Here is a 27,195-nt window from a genome sequence, read left to right as displayed (position 1 = left end):
GTGGGATTCCCCTCTGTATACTGTGAACATGTTTTATTACCATTGGTTAATAAAGAAGCTTCTTTGGCCCATGGTAGGAGAGAATATAGCTAGGTGGGAAATTCAAACAGATACAAGGAGAAAGAAGGCAGAGTCAAGGGAGATGCCAGTAGCCACCAGAGAAGCAAGATGTGAGGTAACAAGCCATGAGTATCATGGTAAAATATAATAGAAATAAGTTAATTTAAGTTGTAAGAGCTAGTTAATAATAAGCCTGAGCTAATAGGCCAACTAGTATGTCATTAATATTAAGCCTCTAAATGGTTATTCTAAAAGTGACTGTGGGACCAGGCGGGACAAGAAACCTCCAGTAACACCTGGTATTCAAACCTGTGTGCCTATAGGGACATTCTTACTCAAACCACCACACAAGCCTTGGACAAGAAAAGGTACTTGTCCTTTAGGCTCTGAGTTTTCTTGTTACTTCCTCTTTCTAGGAATACCAAAACCAGGAACCTTGAGTCTCTCCTGCCAGGACATGAAGGTCCTGGGCTCAATGGGAGCTTAAGGTGGGTCCTACTAGCTTTGGAGGTGGGCTGGGGACAGAGAAGCAAGTAGGCTTATCATGGTGGGTATCTGTCATGGAAGTGCTAGGACCCTTGAAAGCAACAGCTGTCTCTCCAACACCCTCAGGGGGCTGCACTGAAAAGTGTATCTCTTAGGAAGTCAAACTTTGTTTTCTATGTCACACACACACACACACACACACACACGCGCGCGCGCGCACGTACACACACATGCATACACACGTGCACACACACACATGCACACACATGCACACACATACGCTCACACACATGCATACACACATGCACGTGCGCGCGCACACACACACACACACACACACACACACGGCAAGGGGAAGTTGTGCTTGAGTAAAGAATTAGGAAAACGCTTAATGATGCAAATGCTTGAAGTCAGAAACAGAAAGATCAAGGCACTATCAGGTTGTAAGCCTGGGCAGGTCATTCAGGCTTTATTGAGGGAGGAACTGAGGTCTGATGGACAAACTGGCATTCTAACCACAACCCAGTTGTTAGTCCATAGAAATATCCTGTTACTATTATGAAGATAAAGTGCTTCCCCCTGCTTTTTTTCTCTTTACACAGATTTTTTTAAAAGTCTCCCTTCCCATTCAAGTTAGTGAGGCAGGAAGGTCTCAGGACAGCCATGCCTGCAGCATTAGCTAATCAGTCTCAAGAAACATTCCATTCCGCTTAGGAGGGCCTTGGAGAATGGTTTGCTCATGGTGGCTTTTAAAGTACACAGAGGGTTGCCAGGCTGGATGGACTCCCTACGGGGCTGGTGAGCTGGTTTGAGGCTGGTGCCCAGCAGGCCTGCCTCCTGCTGGGAGGCAGACTTGCAGTAAGGACTTGTCTTTTTCTGCCTGGTTCTTGTTGTGTGTGTGTGTGTGTGTGTGTGTGTGTGTGAAGTGGAGAGTCACGGATTCTGTCTCTTATTCTAAAATTGGTGGGAAACTGAGGTTTGAGAATGTAATGAAACAGTTACAGACTATGCATGAGCACTTGACGTCAACTCTTAGCTGCAAATATCAAGAGGTGAAGTACTATGGCAGAGTGCCAAGAAATGGTTTTAATTCCTGGTTTTATCATATGCAGCTGCGTGATCTCGCATAAGTAACTGAACTTGTATCTATCTAGTTATCTATTATCCATCTGTATATCTCTTTGTATATAATTATCAGAGACATGACACAGGTAACTTTATAGAATTTTCTAAGCATGTTTGACAACAAGAATTGCCCAAATAGCTGGTTGAGAATACAAACTCCTGGTACTTTAGAGTTTAAGGAAAGACCCAGGCACACCCACCCTGGGGCCCCACCATGACTCCTATCAGGCAACTTGGGGAATGTATCCCTCTTTTTTTTTTTTTTTTTTGGCATTTTTGTGTGCTTGTCCCTATATTCAATAGGACTTTAATTTTTGTGTGGAGAAATGATAGAAAGAAGGTCAAATGTTATTATGCTGTATATTCTTGAGGCAAATGTATATTGAGCTTTGTATAGATTTATTCCTGAAAAGCTATTTTGCAAATATAATCTTTGTGTGTGTGGTAAAGGTACACATTTGTGTCTTATTTTGCTATTCAAAGGCACACACCTAGTTTAAGTAAGTAAATATAACTGCTATATGCTGTGAATATAGTGACGGACAAGACACAGGTCCTGTCTTTGAGTGGCTTACTTAGACTCCATGAAGAAGGTAATCAAATAAATGAGAGGGATCTAGTTCAGTCTGTAGCGTGTTTGCCTAGCATGCACGAAGCTGTGGGGTCACTCCTCGGCACTGCATGAATCGGTGTGTGGTGGTGCATGTCTCTAATCCTAGCTAGCACTCAAGAGGTAGAGGGAGGAAGATCAGAAGTTCAAGGTCATCCTCAGGTATATATGGAGTTTGGGGACAGTTTGGGCTTTTACAAAACAAAACAACTCCACAAACACAAAACTTTAGTTAAATAGAATTAAGCATAGAAAGCTATGGTTCACTGGGATATTTTAGCTGCTTAAGAGACCAGTCACGTGAAATCCTTTTGTGGAGGGTCTTTGCAGAGAATCCATGTTCCCACCAGGTAACCACACATTTGCACAAAGCTCCAGCACCTGCTGAGGCAGAGCACTCGACAAGATGGCCTGGAGTGGAGAGAGGAGATGAGGTCCTGCCTACACAGGATTTACAACTATCTCTGTTCAGGGGTCATTCTCAGAGCAGCAGTCCATTGTGATTCATTTATTATGCATAAATTAACTTCTTCTCTGAAAAGGCTGTTCATTTTCAAGCGGTGACTACCTCTTAAGTGGAGGCATACATCTTACCCAGGAGGAAATCACAGTGCATGCAGGAGTTCCCTCAGCTCTTTGCAGATCCCAGATGTGACTCTGTGGCAACTGAGAAGGGTGTACAGAGACTGGGAGGACAAGGGGCAGCATACAGACCCAGCATTACTAGAATTCCTTTGCTCTGTGCACCGTGGACATGAAGGCTTTTCTGTTTGTTTTTGAGACAGGCTCTCTCTATAATGTTGCTCTGGCTGTCCCAAAACTCATTGTGTAGACCAGGTTGTCCTCAAATTTAGTTCCACCTGCCTCTGTCTCCTGAGTGTTGGGATTAAAAGTGTGAGTCCATCTGACACTAGTGACTTTATTTGTTTATTTATTTTGGTTTTTTGAGACAGGGTTTCTCGGTAACTTTTGAGCCTGTCTTGGAACTAGCTCTTGTAAACCAGGTTGGCCTCAAACTCACAGAGCTCTGCCTGCCTCTGCTTCCCGAGTGCCACCACTGCCCAGCCTATTGTTTCTTTCAGGAAGGTTTGTTGTGTGCGCCACCATTTCCTGGTTTAGCACTTGTTTCTGCCTCAAGAAGGGTGAGACAGGGAGGAAGATAATTCCTCCTGAGCGTGTAATCAGACGCAAAGCACAAAAGGACAGGAGCCGTCCAGTTCCCTCTTTCACCTGTCTCTCTGTGTGGAGCTTTGTTCCCACTTTGCAGTTGGGACAGATTGGACACCTGGTGGTCTATACTCCAGTTCTCAGACTAGACTCATTTTATTATCTTTGTCACTCAAGTTTCCCCAAATAGAATGCTCAGCCTCCTATTGCTGTTTCTTAGAAGGCCATGGTTGAAGCATCTGCCCCCTCCCCTCCCTCCCGCCCAAGTTGCTCCCACTTCCTGCCATACTGCTCCCCTCTATCTGCCTGGTGAAACCCAACACCCTTCAAAACCCAGCTCAAGTGTCACCTCCTGCCTTGGTTGGAATCAACTTCTCGCTTCATAGCTTGCCTTGGTTTGCTATTGCCTCATTACTTCTTTCTTCAGTTTCCTTTTGTGAACCTGGGCACAGTAGCAATATTCGTGGTACTCTGTAACTCCTTTCAGATCAGGTTTTGTGATGACAGCTGCCAGATGGGCTCATTCTGTATCCCACCCTCTTTGCGACTTTATCCATGATCTCATTAAATCTGTAGACAGGTACCAGTAGTATCTTCACTGTATACGGGAGCAAAGGGTGGTCCAGAGAGGTGAAGCATCTCTCTCCAGGTCACACAACTAGGATTACACAGCTAGTAGATATAGCACAGCTGGGTTTGCCATATGCCACAGCTGGGGCTTTAATCACTGGACCAGCTTCTGTGCTGGCCCAGTGTCTGGGGAGAGAACAGAATGCATGGTGTGCTTCCAATACTTTCGGGGTTCACCCCCTCTTCTCCCAAAGCCCAGCCAAGGGCCAGGCTTCACCGGATTGCGGTCTAGAAGCAAGCATGGCTGTCACCTGGGCAAGAGGCACACTCAACCTGGGCCAAAGAGCGAGTGTCAGCCTGGGAAGTCCGTGTTACCCAGAAGCTTTGGCTAGTGGCTCTGGAACTGTGGAGCAGCGTCCCGGGTCCCGAGTCCCAGGAATGTGGGAGGGCTAGGCGGGCAGGGAGGGGGCGCTTCCTCTGGCCGCGGGAGGGGAGACGCTAGAGCGTGTCCCGGGCCCGCCACCGCCCACTCCCCGCCCGCCGCCAGCTTGCTGGGGGCGGGGGCCACGGCGAGAGGGCGGCGAGGGGCGGCGGAGGACGGCAGCCGCCCGGCCCGCCCGAGCGGGAGGAAGCGATGAATATTCAGAGGGGGAAGGGAGGAGAGGGGGCCGAGCGCTCGGCGCGGCTCCTTGCAGCCCGAGACGCATGACGCGCGGAGGAGGCAGAGGGAGCAGCCGGGGCCGCGCGAGCCGCGAGCCGGGCGCCACGCGCGGGGGGTGGGCGTCGTTTGCTCCGCCCCGCGAAGCCCCGGGGTGTCTAGGGCCGCGGCCGCTCCGCGCCAGGCGCGCTAGGCTCCGCCGTGTGGCCGCCGCCGCCGCCGCTGCCGCTGCCATGTCCCCGGGGAAGCCCGGGGCGGGCGGAGCGGGGACTAGGCGGACTGGCTGGCGGAGAAGGAGGCGGAGGCGGCGGCTGGAGGCGGAGACGAGGGCGCCCGGCTTCGGGCACACGGCGGGGCGCGTCCAGGGCACGTTCCAGGGTGCGCAGGGCATGAAGCCCGCGGCGCTGGAGACGCGGCCACCCCCGCGCTCACCCGGGCTCCGCTGGGCGCTGCTGCCGCTGCTGCTGTTGCTACGCCTGGGCCAGGTAAGCCTTCGGGTGGGCCTGGGCGTGTGGAGGGAGGACGCGGGCCGGACTGGCATCCCCTGCACCTGCCCCTGTGTCACCCGCTCGAGGATTAACCGGTAGGGTGTTGTGGATCGCGGTGCTGGGAGCTCTCCTCCTGGAGGGGGCTGGTGGGATCTTGGCCGGCCTCCCGCTCCAGCCACCGAGCCCCTTCCCATGCTGCCGGGTGCCAGGGGGAGGGCGGGATCCTGGGGCCCCCCGGGTGTTCCCGCAGTGGCTGGTGGACTCGCTGTGGAAGCCCCTGCGTGGGCTGCAGGCGGCAGTGGCCCGGCCTTTGCTAGAGCTGGTCACATCTGGCCAGCGCGGGGCCCAGCTCCCGCGGCCGCCGGGCCGGAGGGGGCGTGTTTGCGGAGGGCTGTGGATGCGGAGCAGGGCCGGCCTGGCCGAACCGAGGCCGACCTCCGACCTGCCTTGGAGGGGCCCGAGGGCTTGGGTGGAAGGGCAGTGGCGGTGGCCCGGTGCTCGGGGACAGGGCCTGGCGCAGGGCAGTCGGGCGGTGGGCGAAGCGCGGGACCTCGGGGTGGAGGGCGCTGTTTGTGGCGCAAGTTCCCAGCCCTGCCAGGGTGGCCGCTCAAAGGCGTTTCTTGACGCTGCCGGCCTTGTTCTCATCATCACGCCGGAGATGGTACTGGTTTTTCTAGTTGTGTATTCTTGCTTTGTGGGGGCTAGCTAACCCCCTCCTCTCTGAACTATTTTTTTTTCTCGTTTCACTCTTTCGATAATGTTGCGCCTGGAATATGGGATCTCTCCTTTCTGTGGTAATTCCATGGGGGGCGGGGAGGTGATGCAGGGCAGTTGGGGGATATTCCCATTTAGCAGATAGGGAACTGAGGGAGAGAAGTGAAAGAGTGGAATCACCCAGCCGGTGCTTCGGGAGCTGAGCAAGCGACTTCTGCCTCACAGCCTTCTGGGAGCTGGCTGTGGTCTTGAAATCTGCAGTGGAGAGTGACCTGGAGGATGCTCTTGTCTTGCTTTTTGCTAATGAAAATCTCACTAACTTTATAGATACCAGCTGCAACCAGATAGTGAAATACAAATGAAGTATTGACTGGGGATGGAACCAGGCTTCACACACGCAGGATTGTCTGAGAGGAAACATACGCACTTGGCAGCAAAACAGGCAGGCAGAAGAAGGGAGCCTGACTCTGGGGGCTGCCTTCACTCTCAGCAAGTCACTTATAGTTTCTCTCAGGATTTGCACAGGTCCCAAGGAGGCCTGGAAGGTGGCGTGACCCCGAGCAAATAATTCTTCCTGGAGTGGGTGTGGGATGAGTGCAGTGTCTAATGAAGCATCAGCGTTGAATTTGCCCCCCCCTTTCATCTTCAGTGAAAAGCCTCTGTAGAATGGAAATGGGGAGGGCTCACGCCATTGCTTGGTAGAATTGTTTGTAGGGCTTCAATTGGATAGTGCATGAAAGAATTTTGCAAACATCAAAAATTCACTTTTCAGCTAATGCTTTACCAGATGGAATTAGCGTTAGGAACAGTGTGTATGGGCTTTCTTCATCCTGTGCAGCAACAGTCTTTGAGGTTAAAGAACTGATTTGTACTTGAAGTGCTCTCCAGCCCTCCTTTCCCAGGAATTCAGTATGTAGAATAGGGTGACTTCAGCCTCATTGAGGTTTGTTTGCCCCTGCCTCTCAGGGATCCCTGTCTTGATATTCTCTTATACTAAAGTTGATACTATAGAAGCATTTGGTCTACATTTCCCTTTACATTTGGTATATATATTACTTTTGTTTCAACTATAGAAATTGTAAGCTGTGCTTGAATTAGCAAAAAGTATCTTGGGTAAATTTATTTCTTGCTCAAGCCTTCCTTGTGTTTCAGTAGCAGATTGCTGCTCTTTCCTTGCCTTGTGTTTGGTTATTTCCTTCCTCTGTAGTTTGTTCTGTAGAAACTCAAGAGTACTGTCTTCATAGTCTCGTTTTTGGGTTTATTACAAAATAGGAAATGTAAAAGGTTTTATGAAGAAGTATCCCCGAAAGCTCACACTCAGCAGTCTCATTTTCATAGGGAATTGGTACCCTCTCCCTCTTGTGGTGGTGGGGTTGGAGCCCAGGCTGGGAAATGTGCTCATGTGTGCTCTGCCACTGAGTCGCGTTTTCAGTTCCAAGTCAATGCCCTTTAGAACTGACTCCAAGGCAGCTTCATGGGCTGGGATGACGGGGATGACGGGGATGACGGGGATGACGGGGATGACGGGGATGACGGGGATGACGGGGATGACGGGGATGACGGGCATTGAGTAGGAGCTCTTGCTGCACAAGCGTGAGGACTTGAGTTCAAATTCTTGGTACTCTGAAATGTGGCTGTGGTCATGTGTGCCAGGGACCCACCCTGTATGATGGAGTGACAGGTCAGAGGCTCAGTGTGAGTGCAGGTGTATGCATTCATACTTGTGTGTATTACTCTGATAGACATATTCACAGTTATCCTCAATCCCCATTTTTTAAAAAAAGATAAGCTTTTTTGAGACATTTTTTCAATATATATATATTGAAAAAAATATATATGTACCCAGACCCTCTCTGGCAGAACTCATTATACGGACTAGGTTGTCCTTGAACTCACAGAAATCCACCTGCCTTTGCCTCTCTAGTTTTGAGATTAAAGTTGTGCATCACCATGCTTGGTGATAGCTCCAGGTTTTGAAGGCAGCTCGACCTCCTCCACAGGTTGAGTGACAACCTGTGCCTCGTATTTTTGGCTGTGTTTTCACTGTGGTTGCAGTGCTGTGTTGCTGTGTATGCCCCAGACTGCTTACAAATTGAGTCCATTAGGCCAGGCTCTCAACCAGCTCCAGCTCCAGGGGCTCTGACTTTCCCTTTGATCTCCACAGGCACCCACACATACGTGGCAGACAGTTACATAGTTAGACACACGTACACATCAATAAAATAAAAACAATAAATCTTTAAAAGTCAGCCATATTTGAGATATTTTTTGAAATCATTTGTGTAGGAAAAAGAGGGAATATATTTGAAGACCTCTCTAATAGTTGATTGTTTTTATTCTTATTAAAGTGGGGAAAAAAGAGAGGTCACAGAAAAGTCCCAGCTTTGTTTGGACACTAATGAGGACAGTGTGTGGAAACGGGAGAACCAAGATGCCAGAAGGCTTAGTACTTAGTAGGCCCAGAAAAGCCATGTTTGAAACTGGCGTTTCACTCCCTCTGTCCAACTCCAGGGCGAGGATGTCGTGGTGTGCTGTGTCGACCATCCCTTTCGGAGTGTGCATTTTACACAGTTCTGGTTTATGTACGCATTAGGCAATGTGGGAAAGTGAGCTCTCCTTTCCCTCTTGAGAGCCCTGCTCAACAGCAGTCTGCTTCAAAATAGTAGTAGTATTAGCAGCAGCAGGAGTAATAATAATAATAATGGAAACAAAACAGAAGCAACTGGTAGCCATCTGGTTGGTCTTCCAGGGTTCCCTTTTGCTTTGTCTTGTTTTCTTGCTTTCCTGATGGATGATAAGTTTATATCTTTCTGTATTGTGGCTAGTCCATCAGCCTGGTTTCTTTCCTGCTTTAACCAGAGCGCACACACTAAATATTTTGACTCCTCTTAAAACTGTTTTTGAACTTCTCACAGGAGTGATTTTATTTTCCTCTTGCTTCAGAACAACAAAGGGAAACCCAAAGTCTGTTTTGTTTGCAGACAGTTTAAGGAAACTGAGCAAATTGGTTTATGGTTAGTCTCTGACTTTGGGCTCAATTCAAGTTCAGCCCCAGGACAAAGATAACCAGGAATAACCATACTTTCCTGAGCAGAGAGAATCCTGGCTCCAGAGTGAGCAATTTTGGTCAGCAAAGAGGTTATTTAGCTCCTAAAAGTAATGCTTGAGGCTGAGGCCAAGTTTCTGGATGGCTGTAACCTGGCTTTGGCCAGTGCATCATAAGTAATTGCTTCTTAGCTCATTCACTTCTTGGCCAGGGGAATTATTTTGAGTGCCGGATAAGATGCAATTTTCTGTGTATTTCCCTTCTAACATCATGCCCCCGATAATATTATAATTAATAGTTAGCATTAGGTGTGGCAGGTGCCGCGTTTGGGCATTCTTAATGCGTTATCTCATTTGACATTTCAGAAGTTCTGGTGGTGGCTGTTACTCCTGTTCTTATTTTGTGAGAAAGCTGAAGCTCACAGCTCCCAAAGAGTCCTAAGTAGAGCCAGGTCTCCATTGTCCCAGTTTATTGTCCATGCTATAGAAAGCATGCGGCTTCAAGGTTTTCAGTATAGAACTGAGCACCTATGCCAGACGCCTGAGGCAAGAGACAGGCTTGTGGGCCCTCAGTCTTGATAGGGCCGAGCGTTATTTTGTATTCTTTGTGTTCCAAACCATGTGGAATGAACACCTTCAGGCTCCTCTTGATTACTTAGGTTTCTTTGGCGTCTGAGTCTGTATTCAAAGGCACCCCTGCCTTGGTGTGAGCAAACTGAAATGGGTGAGTCTGGGTATGGGTTTTACTCTGCCTCTCAGGAACTGCGTGGACTGTAGGCAAGCCAGTCACCACTACAACTCTTCATTTCCTTATCTGGGAAGTGGAACTAATACTTCCTGCCTAGCTGGGTGGTGGAGGAGTCAAGTAAGATAGAAAGAAAGACTGTCAAGTAAAACCTAAAGCTGACCATTTGCTGGCAGTGGCTGCTGGTATTGTATGGGGGGGGGGGGGATTGCAGGATGGGAAGGGAAGAAAGGGGGCTTCAAGTCATTAGTTTCTAGAACAAATATTTGTCAAATGTTTCTGAAGAAGTTTTTTGTTTTTAATATGTTAGGAATTATTTTAGTTAGTGAAACAGTATTTGTGACTGTATCAAGCCCATGTTTCTAGTCAGACTAGGCTGCATATGGAGTCATGGTAAGGAAATTTGCTTAAATTTAATAGTGAACCTGAGGAAGCAGTCTGAATAAATGATCATGTCTGAGGTGGATTTTGTGAAATTACACAGGTGACAAATACTTAATTTGGGGGCCATTCCCTAAGTAAAGCCTTCCTGCGGAAGAAGAGCCTGCTCTCTTATGAACTGTGAAGGTGGGACATGATTTAGCTCGCCACAGTGGTGATGTTGGCCGTGTGGCGGCCTTGTTCTTCCTTCAGAGAAAGAGCTGGCGCTGGATGGACCAGAGAGGGAACGGCGAGGAGGGGCAGAGAGTCGCTGGGTGGAGGCCCCTGGAAGCGTCAGAAATCTCTGACCAGCAAAGTCTACAGTGGGCTTATCACCATCTAGTAGGGCTGGCTTTCCCGTGACTTTTCTAGTGACCCCTCAGAGGACAGGAGTGTAGGAAACTTGTTATTACTTCCTTATTAGTGACAGCTGTAGCCATCCTATTGTCTCAGACTTTCCATGGCATGGAAATGCTGGTGTTGGTGGTAGTGGTGGCGGGAGGGCATACAGCCCCCACAGAAGATCTAATTTTAGACATGCAAATAATTTTCAGTTCCACTTTTCCTTCTTCCTCTTAGAGGGAAGCTGTCCTGCTGCCATTTCTGAGGCTTGGGCAGACAATGCCGTTATTATGTCACAAACTAGCTGCTTCTCCAGGGCAGGAGTGGGGTGCTTGTTTTTCTGGGTAGATGTGCCAGGGGCCAGCCCAGTAGAATTTCATGCCTTCTGAGTAGCTGAGTAAATATTAAAAGTTAGTACTGCATGGGCTTTAGAGCAATATTCTTTGTCATTTTTGGTGACAGGTAATAAGGCCCTTTAGTAGAAGGGAGAATCTCTTTCCTAAAGGGATGAATCCACGGAATTTCTCGTCAAATTTGAGAAGTTTTGTAGACCCTCTAGTAGGTTCTTGAAACCAGATCTCATGGTGCATCGTAGTGTATGCAGTGTAAGGGGCCTTACTGCTGCCTCCGAAGTGCTGGGATTAAAGGCGTGCCCATCCATCCTCGCCACACCCAGCTTTAGACGAGCTCTTCAGAGTGGATTCCCCTCCTTTTTGTGGTGCTGGGCTGGAACCCAGGGCCTCTGATGTACGAGCAAGCACTCTCCTCTGAGCTACATCTCTAACCCTTGGCCTCTAAAAATCACCTCTGAAGCCCAGGTCAAAGAGCCTCCAATGTAAACCAGTGTACAGTAGACCTTCTGTGGTTTCTGAGGTTTCGGTTACCTGTGCTCAACTGAGGCTAGAAATAGTGAATAGAATATTTTAAGAGAGCAACCACATTCACATAATTCTTGTTAGAATGTATTGTTATAACTTTCTATTTTTTATTAGTTGCTAATATCTTACTGCATCTATAAATCAGATTTTATTATAGGTATGTCAGATAGGAAAGAACATTATATATAATACATGTGAAGGTCAGTGCTGTTCGTGGCTTGAGGCATCGACTGGGAGTCTCGGAATGTCTCCTCCATGGTAACTTGGGACCACTATAAGCTCAGAAAACTATCAGTCCTTTTCAAAAATGGCGTTTTCTTTTTGAGGTGGGGTCTCACTGTGTAGCTCTGTCTGTCCTTGAATTCACAGATATGTCCCTGCCTTAGCTTCTGGAGTGCTGGATTTAAAGGTGTGCACTACATGCCTGACCAAAGATGGATATTCTTGTAGGGAAAAAGTAGTTTCTCGTGATGAACAAAGTATGGAGAGGCAGATTGATCATAAGTTCTTCATTCTCAGCGAAATAGTGAATTTGGGACTGGCTGAACTACATGCCATGTCTCATGCTGACTTTTAGAAACTGCTTCGTGGGCTGGAGATGCAGCTTAGTGTAGGGCCTTTGCTTACCACAGCAGGCCCTGGTTGGAGCCCCAGCATCTCCCTAAAACCACTACATTTTTATTTAAGTGTGTGCATGTGTTAGAGAGAGAGAGGGCATGAGCGCGAGATGTGTGTGTGTGGGGTTTTACCATGGAGCATGTGTGACAGAGAATTGTTTCTTTTTCATGTGAGTACTGGGGCTCAAACTCAGATCATCAGGCTAGGCGGCAAGTGCCTTTACCTAGATCTGTCTCGCTGACCCATTAAAAACTGCTTATAGGGCATATTATGTTCCTGTCATGCTCTGTACTTTTTTTTCGAGACAGGGTTTCTCTGTGGTTTTGGAGCCTGTCCTGGAACTAGCTCTGTAGACCAGGCTGGTCTCGAACTCACAGAGATCCGCCTGCCTCTGCCTCCCGAGTGCATGCTCTGTACTTAACCTTTTAAGTTTATTCAATTATTTTGATGATCATATCATTTTTTGTACCTGTATAGGCCCATTTTTCTGACTAACTGCCCGGTGTGCAGACATATGGGCCCTCTGTTGTCATGGTCTAACTCCCCTCACTGGCAGTTCTTCCTGGAATGTCCCTGATGTTTATTTCTTGTATCCTTCACAGCAAAACACAACAAATTAGGAATTTTGGAATCATGAGGTGGTTGTTAAGAAAATTGCAGAGGTGGTAAATAGTTTGGAGTGTTGTCTGCTGGTACAGCCCTGGTCCTAGGATTGCTGAGTTGGAAGAAGTGGACATTCATTTAAACTTAGAGCTGTTGAATGAATGGGTTTCTAAGCTTTTGCCCAGTTGGACCCACATATGCAGGTTTGAAGAGGCCTGTTTCTCCATACCCTTGTCTTGGGTTGAGGAATGTTAAACTTCTAAGAATGCGTAAGTTTGAGAGGTGAAAAATTTTACCATGAAAATTATTTGTAAGCCGGGCGGTAGTGGCATATGCTTTTAATCCCAGCACTCGGGAGGCAGAAGCAAGCGGATCTCTGTGAGTTCGAGGCCAGCCTGGTCTACAAGAGCTAGTTCTAGGACAGGCTCCAAAGCTACAGAGAAACTCTGTTTTGAAACCCCCCCCCCAAAAAAAAATTATTTGTATCTTTAATTTTCATTTGGTTGAATATCTTTTTCTGTGTTTGGGGGACATTAATTGTTGTTATTAACTTTTAGTTCATTAAAAAAAGTCCTTGTTGGGGAGATGGCTCACTTGGTAAAGTACTTGGCATGCTAACATAAGGACCTGAGGAGTTTGGGTTCCTGGTATCTATGTAAAAGCCTGAATAGATGTCTGGAACTATTTCTCGGGCAGTGTGGAGGCAGGTGGGTACCTAGAACTTGTTGGCTTGCCAGTGTAGCCAATCAGTGAGCTCTGGCTTCGGTGAAAAACCTTGTCTCTAAAGATAAGGTAGACCGAGAAATAGTGGAAGTAACCATTTCAACTTCTGCCCCTCACATACACATGCACCTATGCACCCATGCATCCATGCACATATGTACCCACACACTCATGTATCCATGCACTCATGCACACATGTACCCACACACCTATGCACCCATGCATCCATGCACATATGTACCCACACACCCATGAATCCATGCACTCATGCACACATGTACCTACACACCCATGCATCCATGCACTCATGCATCCATGCATTCATACACACATGTACCCACACACCCATGCATCTATGCACTCATGCACACATGTACCCCCACACTCATGTATCCATGCACTCATGCACACATGTACCCACACACCCATGCATCCATGCACTCATGCACACATGTACCCACACACCCACGCATCCATGCACTCATGCACACATGTACCCACACACCCATGCATTCATGCACTCATGCACACATGTACCCACACACCCAGGCATCCATGTACTCATGCACACATGTACCCACACACCCATGCATTCATGCACTCATGCACACATGTACCCACACACCCATGTATCCATGCACATATGCACCCGTGCACCCACATGCACACACATATCAAAAATTGTCTTCTTATTATTAATTTGTTCATGCTCTTTGAAAATTAAGGGATTAAGTTCTTACACTCTCATTTCTGTTGCAAACCAGCTTTCCCCAATTGTTTTAGGTGCAGCCTTATTCCTTAGGATCTTAGATCATAAGACAGCATAGAACTTGGAGCCAGCCTGCCTAGGTGGAACCCTGATTCTATCACCTAACTAGCTGTGTGCTCCTGGGGAACGTCCCTGACATTTCTGACTTTTGTTGTTCATAGCTTTACGATACTGATAATAGCAGGGCTACTTATTCAGGACTGTTGTATAAGTGATCACATCTGCCTTGTAAACTGACAGACATTTTACACAATACTCAGGTGCTTACTCAAAAGATAGATTCTAAAGTTAAAGGAAACATTATAATGATGGAACAAAATTATGTTGTAGAATCTTTTAATTTAGATTTAAGAGATTAAATCCAGCTTGGTGGTGGTGGCTCATGCTTTTAATCCCGGCATTGGGGAGGCAGAGGCAGGCGGATCTCTGTGAGTTTGAGGCCAGCCTGGTCTTCAGAGTGAGCTCCAAAACAGCCAGGGCTACAAAGAGAAATTCTGTCTCCAAAACCAAAACAAAGCATCAACAAAAAGAGATTAAATCTGCCATAGATTGTGTGCATTCTGTGCACATTCACATCCCCCATGAGTGTATTAAAAGTGTGAAATGTGGAGGACTGAAGATTGAGAGCCATTTAAATTATATTTCCCTTTTGATAAGTGTGTATATTTGAATTAATATGAGCTAAGTGACCTTGGGATATAATCAAGGACTGGCCAATATGATCCTGGCCCAAAAAGGAGCAGAGGGATACTGTGTCCATTAAAAAAACAACAAAAACTAGGATTCCCTTTGTCTTGGTTCGAGCCATTTCTCTTTACCTTGTGACTGGGCCAGTTCTAGCTGTGCCCGCCTCCTGTCACTGGCTACGTTCTCTGTGGAGTCAAGAGGAGTTATCTTAAGCTACCCATGAAAAGTGTTAAGGCATACTCCTTGGCTTTAAGTATTGGGAGATGGGGGCCATGATAGTTGACTCCTACTATGCCACCTGTTTCCTCAGAGGCGGCCAGGGTACAGTGCATTTCCTATAGCCCGCAGAGAAGACATCATTGCGTCATGGGGTTTTCTGAGCAGCCTGCTGGCAGTTCTGTGTGCAGATTACTTGGGATATTGAGGGAGCTGTTGCCAAGAACTCAGTTCACAGCCTTTGGGGTCAGCTTCACTCTTCCTTCTAGCTGTGCGACATTGGGCTGTCTCCTCTGATGCTCAGTACCTCACCCATCATTGGGTGTTGGTTGCTGTTGGATTATTTTATTTTGCGGAGACATTATTATCACTTACTATTTAAAATTAAAAAAATGTATAGTTTATAGGTGGTTTTACATACACCTAAACTCATTAAACCTTTCCTAGGATTTTATCGTTGTGAAGAGACACCATGAGGACGACAACTCTTATAAAGGAAGACATTTAATTGGGGCTGGCTTATAGTTTGGAGGTTCAGTCCATTGTCATCGTGGTGAGAAGCATGGCAGCGTGCAGTCCGTCATCGTGCTGGAGAGGAACTGAGATGGCCACACTAGGCCTTGCTTGAGTCTAAGACCTCAAAGCCCACCTCCTCAGTGACACACTTCCTCTAAGTCACACCTACTCCAACAGGGCCACACCTCCTAATAATGCCACGCCCTATGGGCCAAACACAAGAGTCTATGGGAGTCATTGCTCTTCAAACCACCACCACTCAGCGTCTCTTTGAGTTTGCCACTGTTATTCTAGGGGTGTGTATGTGGTTTGAAACTAATTCCTTCCAGAACATGTATAGTGAAGTTTCAAAAACCGTAGGCAGGCTGAGCACTCGGAGACAGAGGTAGGCTGAGCTTAGGACCAGCCTGGTCTACATAGTGAACTAGCCAGGGCTTGCTTAGATCCTGACTTAAGAATACATAAGGAAACAAAGGGTGAGGCCTGGTGATGTACTTCGGTGGTAGAACTGGCCCACATGTGCCAGGCCCTAGGTTTAAGTCCTAGCATTGGGGTGGAAAAAAAGCATAGTGGCTCTCACCTGTGATCCTCGCGCCTGGAAAGTGAATCAGGAGTCTTGTCAGTTCATTGTCAGCCTGGGCTGCAGAGTGAGATACAGTCCTAATGCTCCTAGCCCCGCAAAAGAAACAAAGAAAACCTAAGGCAGTGTGTTTAAAACTGAATATAAAAATGAATTTAATGAGTTTTAGCCTTGAGTTTACTGGTAAGCACTGCATTGTGAAGCTGCTGCTGCAGGTGGTGGAAAGCAAGTACACACATGCGCATATGTGCGTGTACATTGCTTGTAAAAAAAATTTTAACCATCGATTCAGTTGTTTCCCAGAAAATTTCCAGGTCTCCAGACCCAACTGTTAGTGTGTGAACTGTGGGAGGGAAGTAGGTAGAGCCTGTGTAAGGTCCTCATTTAACTCGTATCATTGTTTCATGTGACGGAGAGGGGCTGAGGCAGGCACAGGCTCGGGAGTCCCAGTAAAGCCTGTGTTTAGTGCTGCCAGAGAATATTGAAGAAACCATGGGTCAGTGCCTGGCATTTTGGCAGCTGTGTTTGGGAGAGAACTACAGTCACTACCTGCTTCTTTGGTTTAAATGTTGTTTATCCCCTTTTATGGATACCAAGGATCAAATCCAGGGCCTCACACATGCTGGGCGTGTGCTGGAACTGAGCAGCATCTTGAGAGCCTGTGCAGCACTGTGTGGCTGAGGGTCCACTGGGTCTGCTGCCCTCAGCCCAGGACTGATTTGCATGGACTCTGGCCAAAGCCGTCTAAATGCCTGGTGGCTGTTAGTTCTAACCCCACTTCCCAAGTTGGTTCCAGTCACATGCTAGTTCGTTTACTTGTAGATTTTAGATTTTATTATTTTTAATTTAATTTTTATCTTATATGTATGGATATTTTGCTTGCATGTATGTCTGTGCATCAGATGCATGCCTGCAGAGGCCAGCAGTGGGTGTTGGGTCTCCTGGAACTGGAGTTGTGGATGGTTATGGGAATCAAACACAGTCCTCTGAAAGCAGCCAGTGCTCTTGACTGCTGAGCCATCTCTTCAGCTTCTATGTTTTTATTTTTTTAAAATCAGAATATAATTGGTGCCATTGATATATTTGAAAAAGTCTGCTTTTGTGGTTTTCTTCTTTATGCCAGTTCAGTTTTTTAAAATTTCCCTTTTAATTTTTTGGTCAGGCAGTGGTAGTACACACCTCTAATCACATCACTTGGGAGGCAAAGGCAGGCAGATCTCTGAGAGCGAGTTCCAAGACAGCCAAGACTACACAGAGAAACCCTGTCTCGAAAGACACATATACACACATACACAGAATTGATTTATTTATTTTTTTAATACAATAAGTAGAAAAAAAAGCAAAATCCGCTACAGCCTCTGCGCTCCCCATGCTAATCCCAGCCCAGTTTTGCAGGGTGAGCCTTGTGTTTCCAGTGCATCCCTGCTTTACTCAGATAGTGTAGCCCCCTAACCATAATGTGCTGTGACTTACGCTTTCCATTGGTTTTTAATTTTTAAAGCAATTAGAGCAGATGTCTCCTTAGGGGTACCCCATGCAGCCACAAGACAAACACAAGGCTTCTTCCGGAAGAGTCACTGCTACTCAGTGGAAAGCATTTTGGAAATCTTGTGGAAACAAACGTGGCCGTGTTACAGGGTAGATGCTAAATGTGTGTGTGTGTCTGGAGGAGATGCTTCCTTTGCTGACCCTCAGGGACAAGTTCACGGCTGTTCTTTAGGGTGCTTTGTGCCGGCTTATGCAGTGTGGACACTCCTTGCCAGGGAGTGGTCTTCTTGTGGATAACTTAGCCATTACATCTCGTTTCTTTATCTACTTAGTCCCTGTGATCGAGCCTTCAGTTCCTTTCTGAGTCCTTTTTGCCACGCAGAACATTACTCAGATAAACAGACCTCTGATACATAGTCACCACATACTATATTTGATAAGAAGCATTGTCAGCATTTTGTACATGTTGACTCATTTAATCTTTTATGTGGGCACAGAGTGGGAAACTGAGGCTCATATCTCCACTGTGACCTTCTTTTAGGGCACAGAGGTGAGCTGGGCAGGGGCGTCTACATAGACTAGGGTCTGCCTGAGTCTCCTAGGACAGCTGGGTTTAATGGTCTTGCCACAGGTGGACGGTGAGCTCATGTTCAGTGCTCTAAGCACACGAAAGGAGAGTCACGCTTCCCTGAACCACAGAAGACAAGGGTATCTTTGCTGTGGATTTTAGATCTTGGAGCTAGAAGCAGGTAAAGGCTGTCTTACTTTTGGGGGCCTTGGTACTGATCAAAAGAATGGCATAGTGGCATTGTGTATGGTTCTCAGCCTTCCTGTTGTGAATGAACTTGGATTTTATAGAGCTTGAATGTCCATACAGATGACATGACTTCAGGATGTCCCAGAGGTACATGGGAAGAGCTTCAGTGTTGACAGCAGCATGGATGCAGGTGCAGGTTTTTCTTGTAGCTATGTGGCCTTGCCATTCGCTCAAGCACTGTAACCCCCAGAACAAGTGATTCATTTGGAAAAGGTAGGAAGTACCGGGCCACAGAGATATTGGGGTCGTGCATGTGCCTTCTCCTGATCATGGCACTTGGGCAGGGTCTTATACACGTACCTCTCCCTAGTCCTCTGTTGCACAACACCTAGGACTGTTGCATGACACAGAAGACTTGCTGAGGGTTGTCCTGCTCCCGAGGCGTCTTCAGCAATTTCTACCAGCCTTAGCACTTACTAGCTAGAGAGACTACCAGATCCTGCTGTGTGGGGAGCAAGTATTGGAGATTGCCAGCAGCAGGGGCTGGGGAGCATGAGGTGACATGTTGGGTGTGGGAGAGACTCAGACCTTCAGTCTCCACCTGACCACAGGTATGTCTCCAGCCTTCGGCTTCTCCAGGAAGAGGCCCATGGGATATTAGCTTAGGATTTTCTTTGGAACAGGCTTTGTCCTTGCTCAGCCTTATGGTTGAGGTGAGTGTCGGTGGCTTCTTTTCCTTTAGCTCAGAGCTCCTTGACCTCAGCACTATTACACAGTTTGTTTCAGAAGACTATCTCGTGCAGCTAGGATAGGATGTGGCATTTCAGGCTTCTGCCTTCTGGATGCCGCTAGTGTTCCTTCCTTAGTTGTGACAACTAACAGTGAGTGTTTATAAAGATTATGGACAATGTCTGCTGAGGAGGGAGGGACCATCCTGGTGGAGAACTGTGTTCTGAAGGCCTGGTAAGATGGTCCTACTGGGGCATGACTGTTTCTCCATTGCTGGAAGATCAGCTTGCTTTCCCTCCAGTAGTTCAGTAGGCTAACTAGTAAGAGCTTACACAAGGGGCTTCCCCTCTGCACCACGCTCCTTCAAGGGAGTGTCTTTGTAGTGAGTCCAGCGAGGGAGTCTTGGCACTTGGTGTTGGATGCCTCTGCTCCATTTTCCTGTGTCTTCCCAGCCTCAGTTTCCTCCTCTGCTAAGTGGGGATGACTGATACTTTCGCTACCTTGCTTGGGGTGGGTCAGGAAGCCTGTGTTAATATGATAGGATGTTTTTGAGCTCTGCTGTGGGCATCCAGGGGCAAAGGGGAGGCTCACAGTAACCAGGAGCTGTGAGGTCAGCCATGCCAAGTTCCACACAGGAGATAGATGCTGTTAAAGGGGGATTCCATTACAAAGAACTTCATTGCCAAGTGTTCTCCACATCAGCTCCCTCTTCAGCTTTTAGAGTGTTTAGGGGCCTCAGAGCGTAAGATAGGAGAGAATGCTCTCAAAGCCCGTGACACTGGAGGGTGGCAGGAATGTGGCAAGAGGAGAACCCACGTAAACTGTGCTGCCTGCCAGCAAAGCTGGGTTGGCCTTCTGAGAACTCAGTGTTCACAGGATTTATCCAAGAGACCTCCCAGCTTAACACTGGGCGGATTTGATCAGGACACTACCCAGATTCCTTTCTGTGGTGTCCACCTAACTGCCATGGGCTATGCTGGCCTCTTGTTTCTCTTCACTGTTATCACGTCCATTTTAGAGATGAGGTGCCCAGAGGCAGAGGACGTCGTAGCCCAGAGCCAGCTTTATGGCTCTTGTGTAATCTCTTTTTCTGTTTCTTACTCATCAGCAGCTATTTAGCTTTCAAAGCCTAACTTTTCTCGCGGGCCAAATGGGACTAATAAACACCTCAGAGGATTGTGATCTACATTCCATGAGAAAACGTGTGTGAACCCCTAGCGCATAGGAAAGTGCCCCGTTAATGTCAGCTGTTCCCGTTATTGTTGTTTTAAATACCAGCGATAGCAGAGGCACCTGCTTTGGTGCAGTTTTCCTAATTCTATCTCAGGTCAGGCCATTAAATGTTGGAGGTGCAGCTGCCAAGGGATGGCGTGGGGGTTGGTAAAGTGGAAAGGCCAAAGAGCCCAAGATTCAGGAAATCAGGCAAAGCATGCCCTCCGGGATAGAACATGTGATCTCATGGTCTGATCAGCCTCACACGGGCTGAGCTCATTGCCAAGCAAGTGGGTAGTTAATGATTCCTAGTCAAAGAATGTCCGAGTTGGAAAAAAAATCTTGGGAACATGAAGCTAGGGAAAACAGATGGTTCCTAGCTTGTGTCCATCTTGAAATGGTTGATAGTGATAGCTTGACCCCTGAATAGAAGGGATTCTTAGACTTTCTGGGCTTTCCTGCTTCAGAACAAGAAAATGCTAAGATTGATTAGTCATGTCTGTTATGGCCACAGGGAAGAAACAGGGTGGCACTCCTGTTTGTTGAATTTGGTTATAGTTGATGTCCAAGACTTACCCTCTAGACCCACCAAATCACAAAATTGTAACTATCCTATTTTTTAAGGAATTGTCTAAGAATGTCCAGTTTATGTTGGGCACAGTGGCTTGTACCTGTAATTCTAGGACTTGCAAAGTTGAGGCAGGAGAATTTTGAGTTTGAGGCTAATCTGGGCAATTAATAAAGCTGAGAAAATGTAGCAGGATAATGAGATAGAGGGGCCTGGGTGGCAAGGAGCCAGAAGCTCTAAAGAACACTGCAGCAAGTCACAGGTCCTGAGGGAGACAGGCCAATTCAGCCACAACTGAGCGGGTGATAGAAGTCCAAGGGCCAGGGCTGAGCTGGGGTGGGTGGAAGGTGAGGCTGGTCATAAGGATCAGAAGTTCTGGGTCTTAGCACAATTCAGGTCCATAGTAAGAGCAATGTGAAGCTGTGGAAAATCCTAAGAAGTGGATAATTCATGTGCTACGTGGAGAAGGGTGGGCAGGATAGTGGAAAGGAAGGACTGAGACCTAGCACCTGATAAATGTGTGATGTTTAGTTCTGAGTCTCCCAAGTCGACATTTGCCATGCTCCTATCTGAACCTTGTTTCTGAAAGAGATTTGGCCTCCATGACTCTCAGTCTTGATTACTTACTAATATCACATGAAGATTTTGAGAAACAGATATCCAGATTCAGTTGGGTCTTATATAGGGCATCAAAATGGAACCTTCTGGAACCCACATGGAGTCATAGTTAAGAAGAACCCACCAAAAGGGGCTCTGAAGTCTTGTCCACTCAGTAGTATAATTATAACATCTTAGTAATCCTCTCCTCTCCTCCCCTCCCCTCCCCCCTCCCCCCTCCCTCCCTCCCTCCCTCCCTCTCTCCCTCCCTCCTTCCCCCTCTCCCAGTGTAGAGCAGGGAATCTAGCTTAGTGGCCCAGTGCTTGAGGTCTTGGGCTCAATCTCCAGAACCTCAAATAAAGAAGTAAATAAATAAATAAATAATGCATTTCCTTTAGGGAGCGTGAGCTCCTCATTGCTGAAGACCGTGAAAGAAAGGTCACTTTCTCAAGGCTGAAATTAAAAAAAAAACAACCCCTCTCTCTCTCTCTCTCTCTCTCTCTCTCTCTCTCTCTCTGCTATGCTGGCACCTGTGTGGAAGTCAGAGCAAACTTGTTGGAGTCTGTTCTCTGCTACTGTGGATCTTGGGGATCAAACTCAGATTGTCAGGCTTGGCTGAAGGAGCCGCCTCACTGGCACACACCTGGCTTTCTTAAGAACATGTATTCTGGGAATTAAATATAGGCCTTCCTGCTCGCATACCATATCTCCCAGTCCCTGCCCATGATTCTAACAGCTATGGTATACTGCAGAGTAGATGTGCTTGACTTTGCTTAACTTTCCTCTATTGACAGTTAAGCAGGAGCCAAAATGTTACCATTTTTAGTATTGCAGGGATGTAGAGCTTCAGGCCTTCTGGCCTTTCTTGTGAAGTAGAGATTACTCGGAATTAGTTTCCAGACATCTTCCTAAGATTTTTTTTTTTTTAAAGATTTATTTATTATGTACACAGTGTTCAGCCTCCATGCCTGCAGGCCAGAAGAGGGCACCAGATCTCATTACAGATGGTTGTGAGCCACCATGTGGTTGCTGGGAATTGAACTCAGGACCTTTGGAAGAGCAGTCAGTGCTCTTAACCTCTGAGCCATCTCTCCAGCCCCCATCTTCCTAAGATTTGACTCTACTCGCCAAACAGATTCCCAAGAGAGATGCTTTGTTTACGTGACTGTCAGAGTACATGGGACTGCTTGTGTCTGTGACGCCCACATTGCCACTGACTTTCAAATTTAACAATTTGAAAAAAAAATTAAATTTAATATTCACATTTTCAGACATGGCAACTGTGTGGTGGCTGTTTCACATCACCTCTGACCACGCGTGACTCATATGGAACCAGTTTTTCTATTTTGTGTGAAATTCTTCTGGGGGAGGAGTTGATAAATGATTCATGTTTTCTAGCATGCGTTTGTTGCATATGCATGTTTCTGCATGAATGTATATTTGCCTGTATAGAGACACTTAGTTTTTGAGACAAGGTCTTTTACTAAACTTGGAACTTGTTATTTTGGCTAGATTAGCTAGAAAACCCCTGGGTCGAACCTCTTCACCTCACAGCATTGGGATTACAGATGCATATTGCTACTCTTGGGTTCTGGGATTTGAACTTTAACCTTTTCTTTCTTCTTTTTTTTTTTAAATGCTTGTGGAAAATGTCTGTTTTTTAAAAAAAACAACAAAAGAATATGCTCTGCATTTGTCTGGGGCACCTACCGAGAGCTCTGCTTCCTGGCTGCGGAGTTCATCAGGTGTGCCCAGTTCATTCTCAGAATTTGGATGAGGGCCCTGTTATGCAGCAGCTTTCAGATGATGTGATTGGCCAGTGTCTGCAGAATGGAACATAGCTGGCTGTTTTGGCTTCCCTGGCTGAATCTCCAGAGGACAGCCTACACTCCCAGAGTGGAAGAGAATACTGAGGTCAGATTCCATCTTTGCCCTTCCTGTCTGAACCCCTCCTGTCTTCTGCACCTTCTTCCAGTACCAGCTTTAACTTTTCCCACCTGTGAGGACATTGTGTTACCAAGGATTTAGCATGGAAAGTCGTGGGCACAGCTGTTGTTGTTATTGATCTAACCTATGGCATGAGGAGTGGGAATAAAAAGAGGAAAAAGGGCTAGTTTGTATTTCTTTTCAGTAGCAGGTTCCAGTTTAGTTGGAGAGATAAACTGAGCTGGTACCAGACACCTTCAGCTCGGAGCTGTCTCCAAGGGCACTGAGACAGAGTGAGTAAGCCAGTAGCTGTCGTGGCTACCATTGCTGTTGCTTTGGGTAAATGTTAGGAGCCTAGACCTGCAGCGCAGAGCTCATTTGGGGAACAGTGCTTGGCAACGCTGGACTCAGGTATCAGGTACCTGTGTGATTTAGATTGCCTCACAGAGGCATCATGGGAGGATTTTATTTAATCATGTTGTACATAGTGGTCATTTGTTTTATTTTTAATGGCCATTGAAAATCTAGTTTCATCTATTTCTAATTCACGCACAATAAAAGTCAGCCTTTTGAAGTGTACAGTTGCATTTCCTTCTTTTTTTCACGTCTAGGGCTGTATAACCATCATCACTGCCAAATTCTGGAGTTTTCTCATTACCCCCAAGGAAGTCCCTGCAGAGTCACTCCTGATTTCCTTCTCCCCTCCCCAGCGAGCCATTTAGGGTTCCATTCTTCTGAGTGTGCCTAATCTGTACTTGTGTAAACAGAATCGATCCTTTTAGAGTTGGTGGATACTTGTTTTTTTGCTACTTGGCTCTTAAAAATGAAAGCACTGTGATCTCTTCTGCAAGTTTTTATTTCTTTTAAAAATCTTTTGTGTTCATGTATATGCTGTGTGGTGTGTGTGTGTGCATATGAACGCATAAGTGTATGTTATAGCACATGTGTAGAGTCAGAGAACTTCTGGTGTTAGTCCTGTCCTCTTGCACATTGTTTATATGTTTTGAAGCTAGCTGGCCTGAGAGTGTCCGGCCATTCTCTGGTCTCTGCTTCTCATCTTGCTATAGGAACACTGGGATTATAGATCCACAAGACTATGTCTGGCTTTATCTGGGTCCTGGGGATCTGAACTCAGTTCTTAATGCTTACATAGCAGGTGCTTCACTGACTGAACCATCTCATCAGCCCTAGATATAAATTTTCGGCACCTGGGGCCTTTGTGTCCTGCCTACTTTTAACGGCCTCCTGAGGCAGAGTCTGATCTTGACCCCTTTGCAGATCTGACCACTAAGCCTCTAGGAGGTTGCCTAGCCTGCACAGTTAGAAAGCAGCTGAAGCAGACCCTGCTTGACTGGTGGACTTTCCGTAGCTGCCCAACCCCAGGGGCCCAGAGAAGCCTGATGCAGAGCCAGCAAGTGGGTCAGGCATGCATGTGTTGTTAGGAATGGTTGTTGAGTAAGGAGAGTGGGGGTCCCCAGCATGACTTCCTGTGTAGTTGTGACTGGAGAAAGTACCCAACTTTAGAACCACGATAGAGGTTGGATTCTGAGCATAACCTTTGCAACCTTGGATGATCTATCCTTTGAACATCACTTTTCCTCATCTGGAACCTGTGGTTTTTATCCTGGCTTCCTGTCGCCCTTGAGGCTGGCATGAATGAAGGAATGGGAGAGGGAGGGAAGAAGGAGAGAGATGGAGAGAGAGAGAGAGAGAGAGAGAGAGAGAGAGAGAGATGGGGAAAGGCAGGTGGGAGAAAGGGCTGGGAGGGAGGTGGCATAGGAACTTACAGGAACCTGCCAAGCTCAGTGGTGGTCCAGGGGGCAGCGGGGCAGCTAGGAGGAATTGTAGCAGGTGTGGGCAGGTGGCCTGTTGGTTTGCAAGGCCATCCGGTGCCCACTTGGGGGGTTCTGCAGTCTGCCAAGGCTCCTGCTAGTGAGCTTTGTCTCGGGGAAGAGCACAGGCTTCAGTGCTAGCCACCTCCCCCATGGTGGCCTGACCTATCTGGGCTGGCCTCTCTGTTCAAGTGACTGACTTTGGCCTTTATCACTGACTTGCAGCTTCCCTGGATTTTGCAAAAAGCTTGTCAGGAAATAGAGACAGAAGCCTCTCCCTGGAGGGGGTGTCGTGATGACTGGCTTTGTTCTGACTTCACTATTTTGCAGGTTGTTATGAATCAGTCACTTTTGTTGTTTTTTAAAGTATGATGAACACATTTGTCTTAATATGAACAGCGAGAAAAATGTGATGCAAATTAGATGCTTTTTAAAACACAAAGCCAGGATTCTCGCCCTGCACCGGAATCAGAGTGTAATTGCTCTTTGTGTTTTCCTAATTCTGCTCAGGGCCCCCACACCAGACAGAGGGGCCTTGATGATTTATATTACAGATGTTGACCTCAAGACCTAGAGAGGCAAGTGACTTGCCTAAGGCCACACAACTTCTCCAAGTGTGCTCTTACGTCCTCTGCTTTCAGCCACTCATTCCTTCTTGTCTGTTCTCTCAGGTACTAAACTTCTTAGAGTGTACATACAGCTTGCTCAGGGAATATACTTACCTCTGACATGTTTTTGAGAGATGCTGAATTGAGCTCTGAAGTTGACTTCTGATGTGTGCCATTCCGTTGGGGAGAAGATTGAAGGAGTCCGTTGGATTCTAGAGAGGGTACCATTCCCTTTCCAGCTTCAGACATTCTGTGCTCACACTTGGCATGTCTGCTTTCAGCATAGAAATCAACCCAATCAGTGGATGAACTTATGCTGGCAAAATGGTGAAGTTGAGTTTAGGAGGTAGATTAGGGAAGAAAAATAGTTCCTTCTATATTAAAATTTGCTGACATAATATTGAAAGTCATTGTCCTACTCATCCTTGGCTGAGATAGGTCACACCATGGGTGGTATCAGAGGTGCAGTGTTTCCCTCTGTGAGGATAAATTGGGATGAGCTAGGATTGGTTTACCAGTTAGAAAAAGAAGCTGAGGTGGGAGTGTAGATTAGGGGTACAGAGCTTGCCTAACAGGCACGAAAACCTGACTTTCATCCCCATCACTTCAAAAACAAGACCAAAACAAAGAAACAATTGTTTCATGTGTTGGAGTCACCCCCCATAAAGCAGCAGGGATTGCTGAAATGGGACTAACGCGCAGTTCTCACACCTCTCTTGAGGGTCTGCTGAAAGATGTTCACTAAAACATCATAAAGAAAATTGATGAGACAGCGAGCTTGACAGTGTGTTTGGAGTGCATATGTGATGATTGCTCTGGTGTGCACGTATGGTTACTCTTCTTCAATATAGTGCTTGGAGCAAGTGAGCAGGCCTGGCTGAGCCTGAACACCTTATGGCAACTCCCAAGACCAGTGGTTCTCAACCTTTGGGTTGAGACCCCTTTTGAGGGGAGTCAAATGACTCTTTCACAGGGTCTCCTAAGACCCTTGGGAAATAGATATTTACATTACAATTCGTAACAGTAGCAAAATTACAGCTGTAAGTAGCAACAAAAATGGTTGGGGCAGAGTCACACAACATGAGGAACTGTATTAAAGGGTCTCAGTCAGAGGGTTGAGAGCCACTGCACTTGATCTTCCCAAGGCTAGGCTTCTCATCTGTAAAATGAGCATGCTGCCTTCTCCCTTTGATACATCTAGCTTTTCAGAGGAAGGGTTCTAGTCAATGCACTGTAGCTCTGATCAGACCAGACCAAGCCCTGTCTGCTGCTCTAAACCTAGGAAGGCTCCCTTCTGGTTGTCACACACGATTCCCATATACATACCATGAGGCTCACTACCCTAGATTTCTCTTATACATTGTCCTATGCTTACTGTGTGTGTGTATGCAAATGTACTTTTCTTAAAAAATTTTATGTGCATTGGTGCTTTGCCTGTATGTATGTCTGTGTGAGGGT

General features: G+C 46.9%; 1 protein-coding gene across 1 annotated transcript in view; it reads left to right on the top strand.

The window, feature by feature from the left end:
* Positions 1-4,589: 4,589 nt before the first annotated feature.
* Positions 4,590-27,195, top strand: part of Ptprj (protein tyrosine phosphatase receptor type J) — a 164,159-nt gene continuing 141,553 nt past the window's right edge. The window contains exon 1 of the mRNA XM_041637506.1: positions 4,590-5,161. Coding sequence (XP_041493440.1) covers positions 4,724-5,161 — 438 coding nt within the window. The 5' untranslated portion in view covers positions 4,590-4,723. The remainder of the gene's footprint in view (positions 5,162-27,195) is intronic.

The sequence above is a fragment of the Microtus oregoni genome, unplaced genomic scaffold (assembly GCF_018167655.1).
Source record: "Microtus oregoni isolate MIOR12 unplaced genomic scaffold, Mior012 000053F_ref0000044, whole genome shotgun sequence".
In the NCBI taxonomy this organism is placed as follows: Eukaryota; Metazoa; Chordata; class Mammalia; order Rodentia; family Cricetidae; genus Microtus; species Microtus oregoni.
The sequence above is the reverse complement of the archived record's forward strand: the minus strand, read 5'-3'. Positions and strand labels throughout refer to the sequence as shown.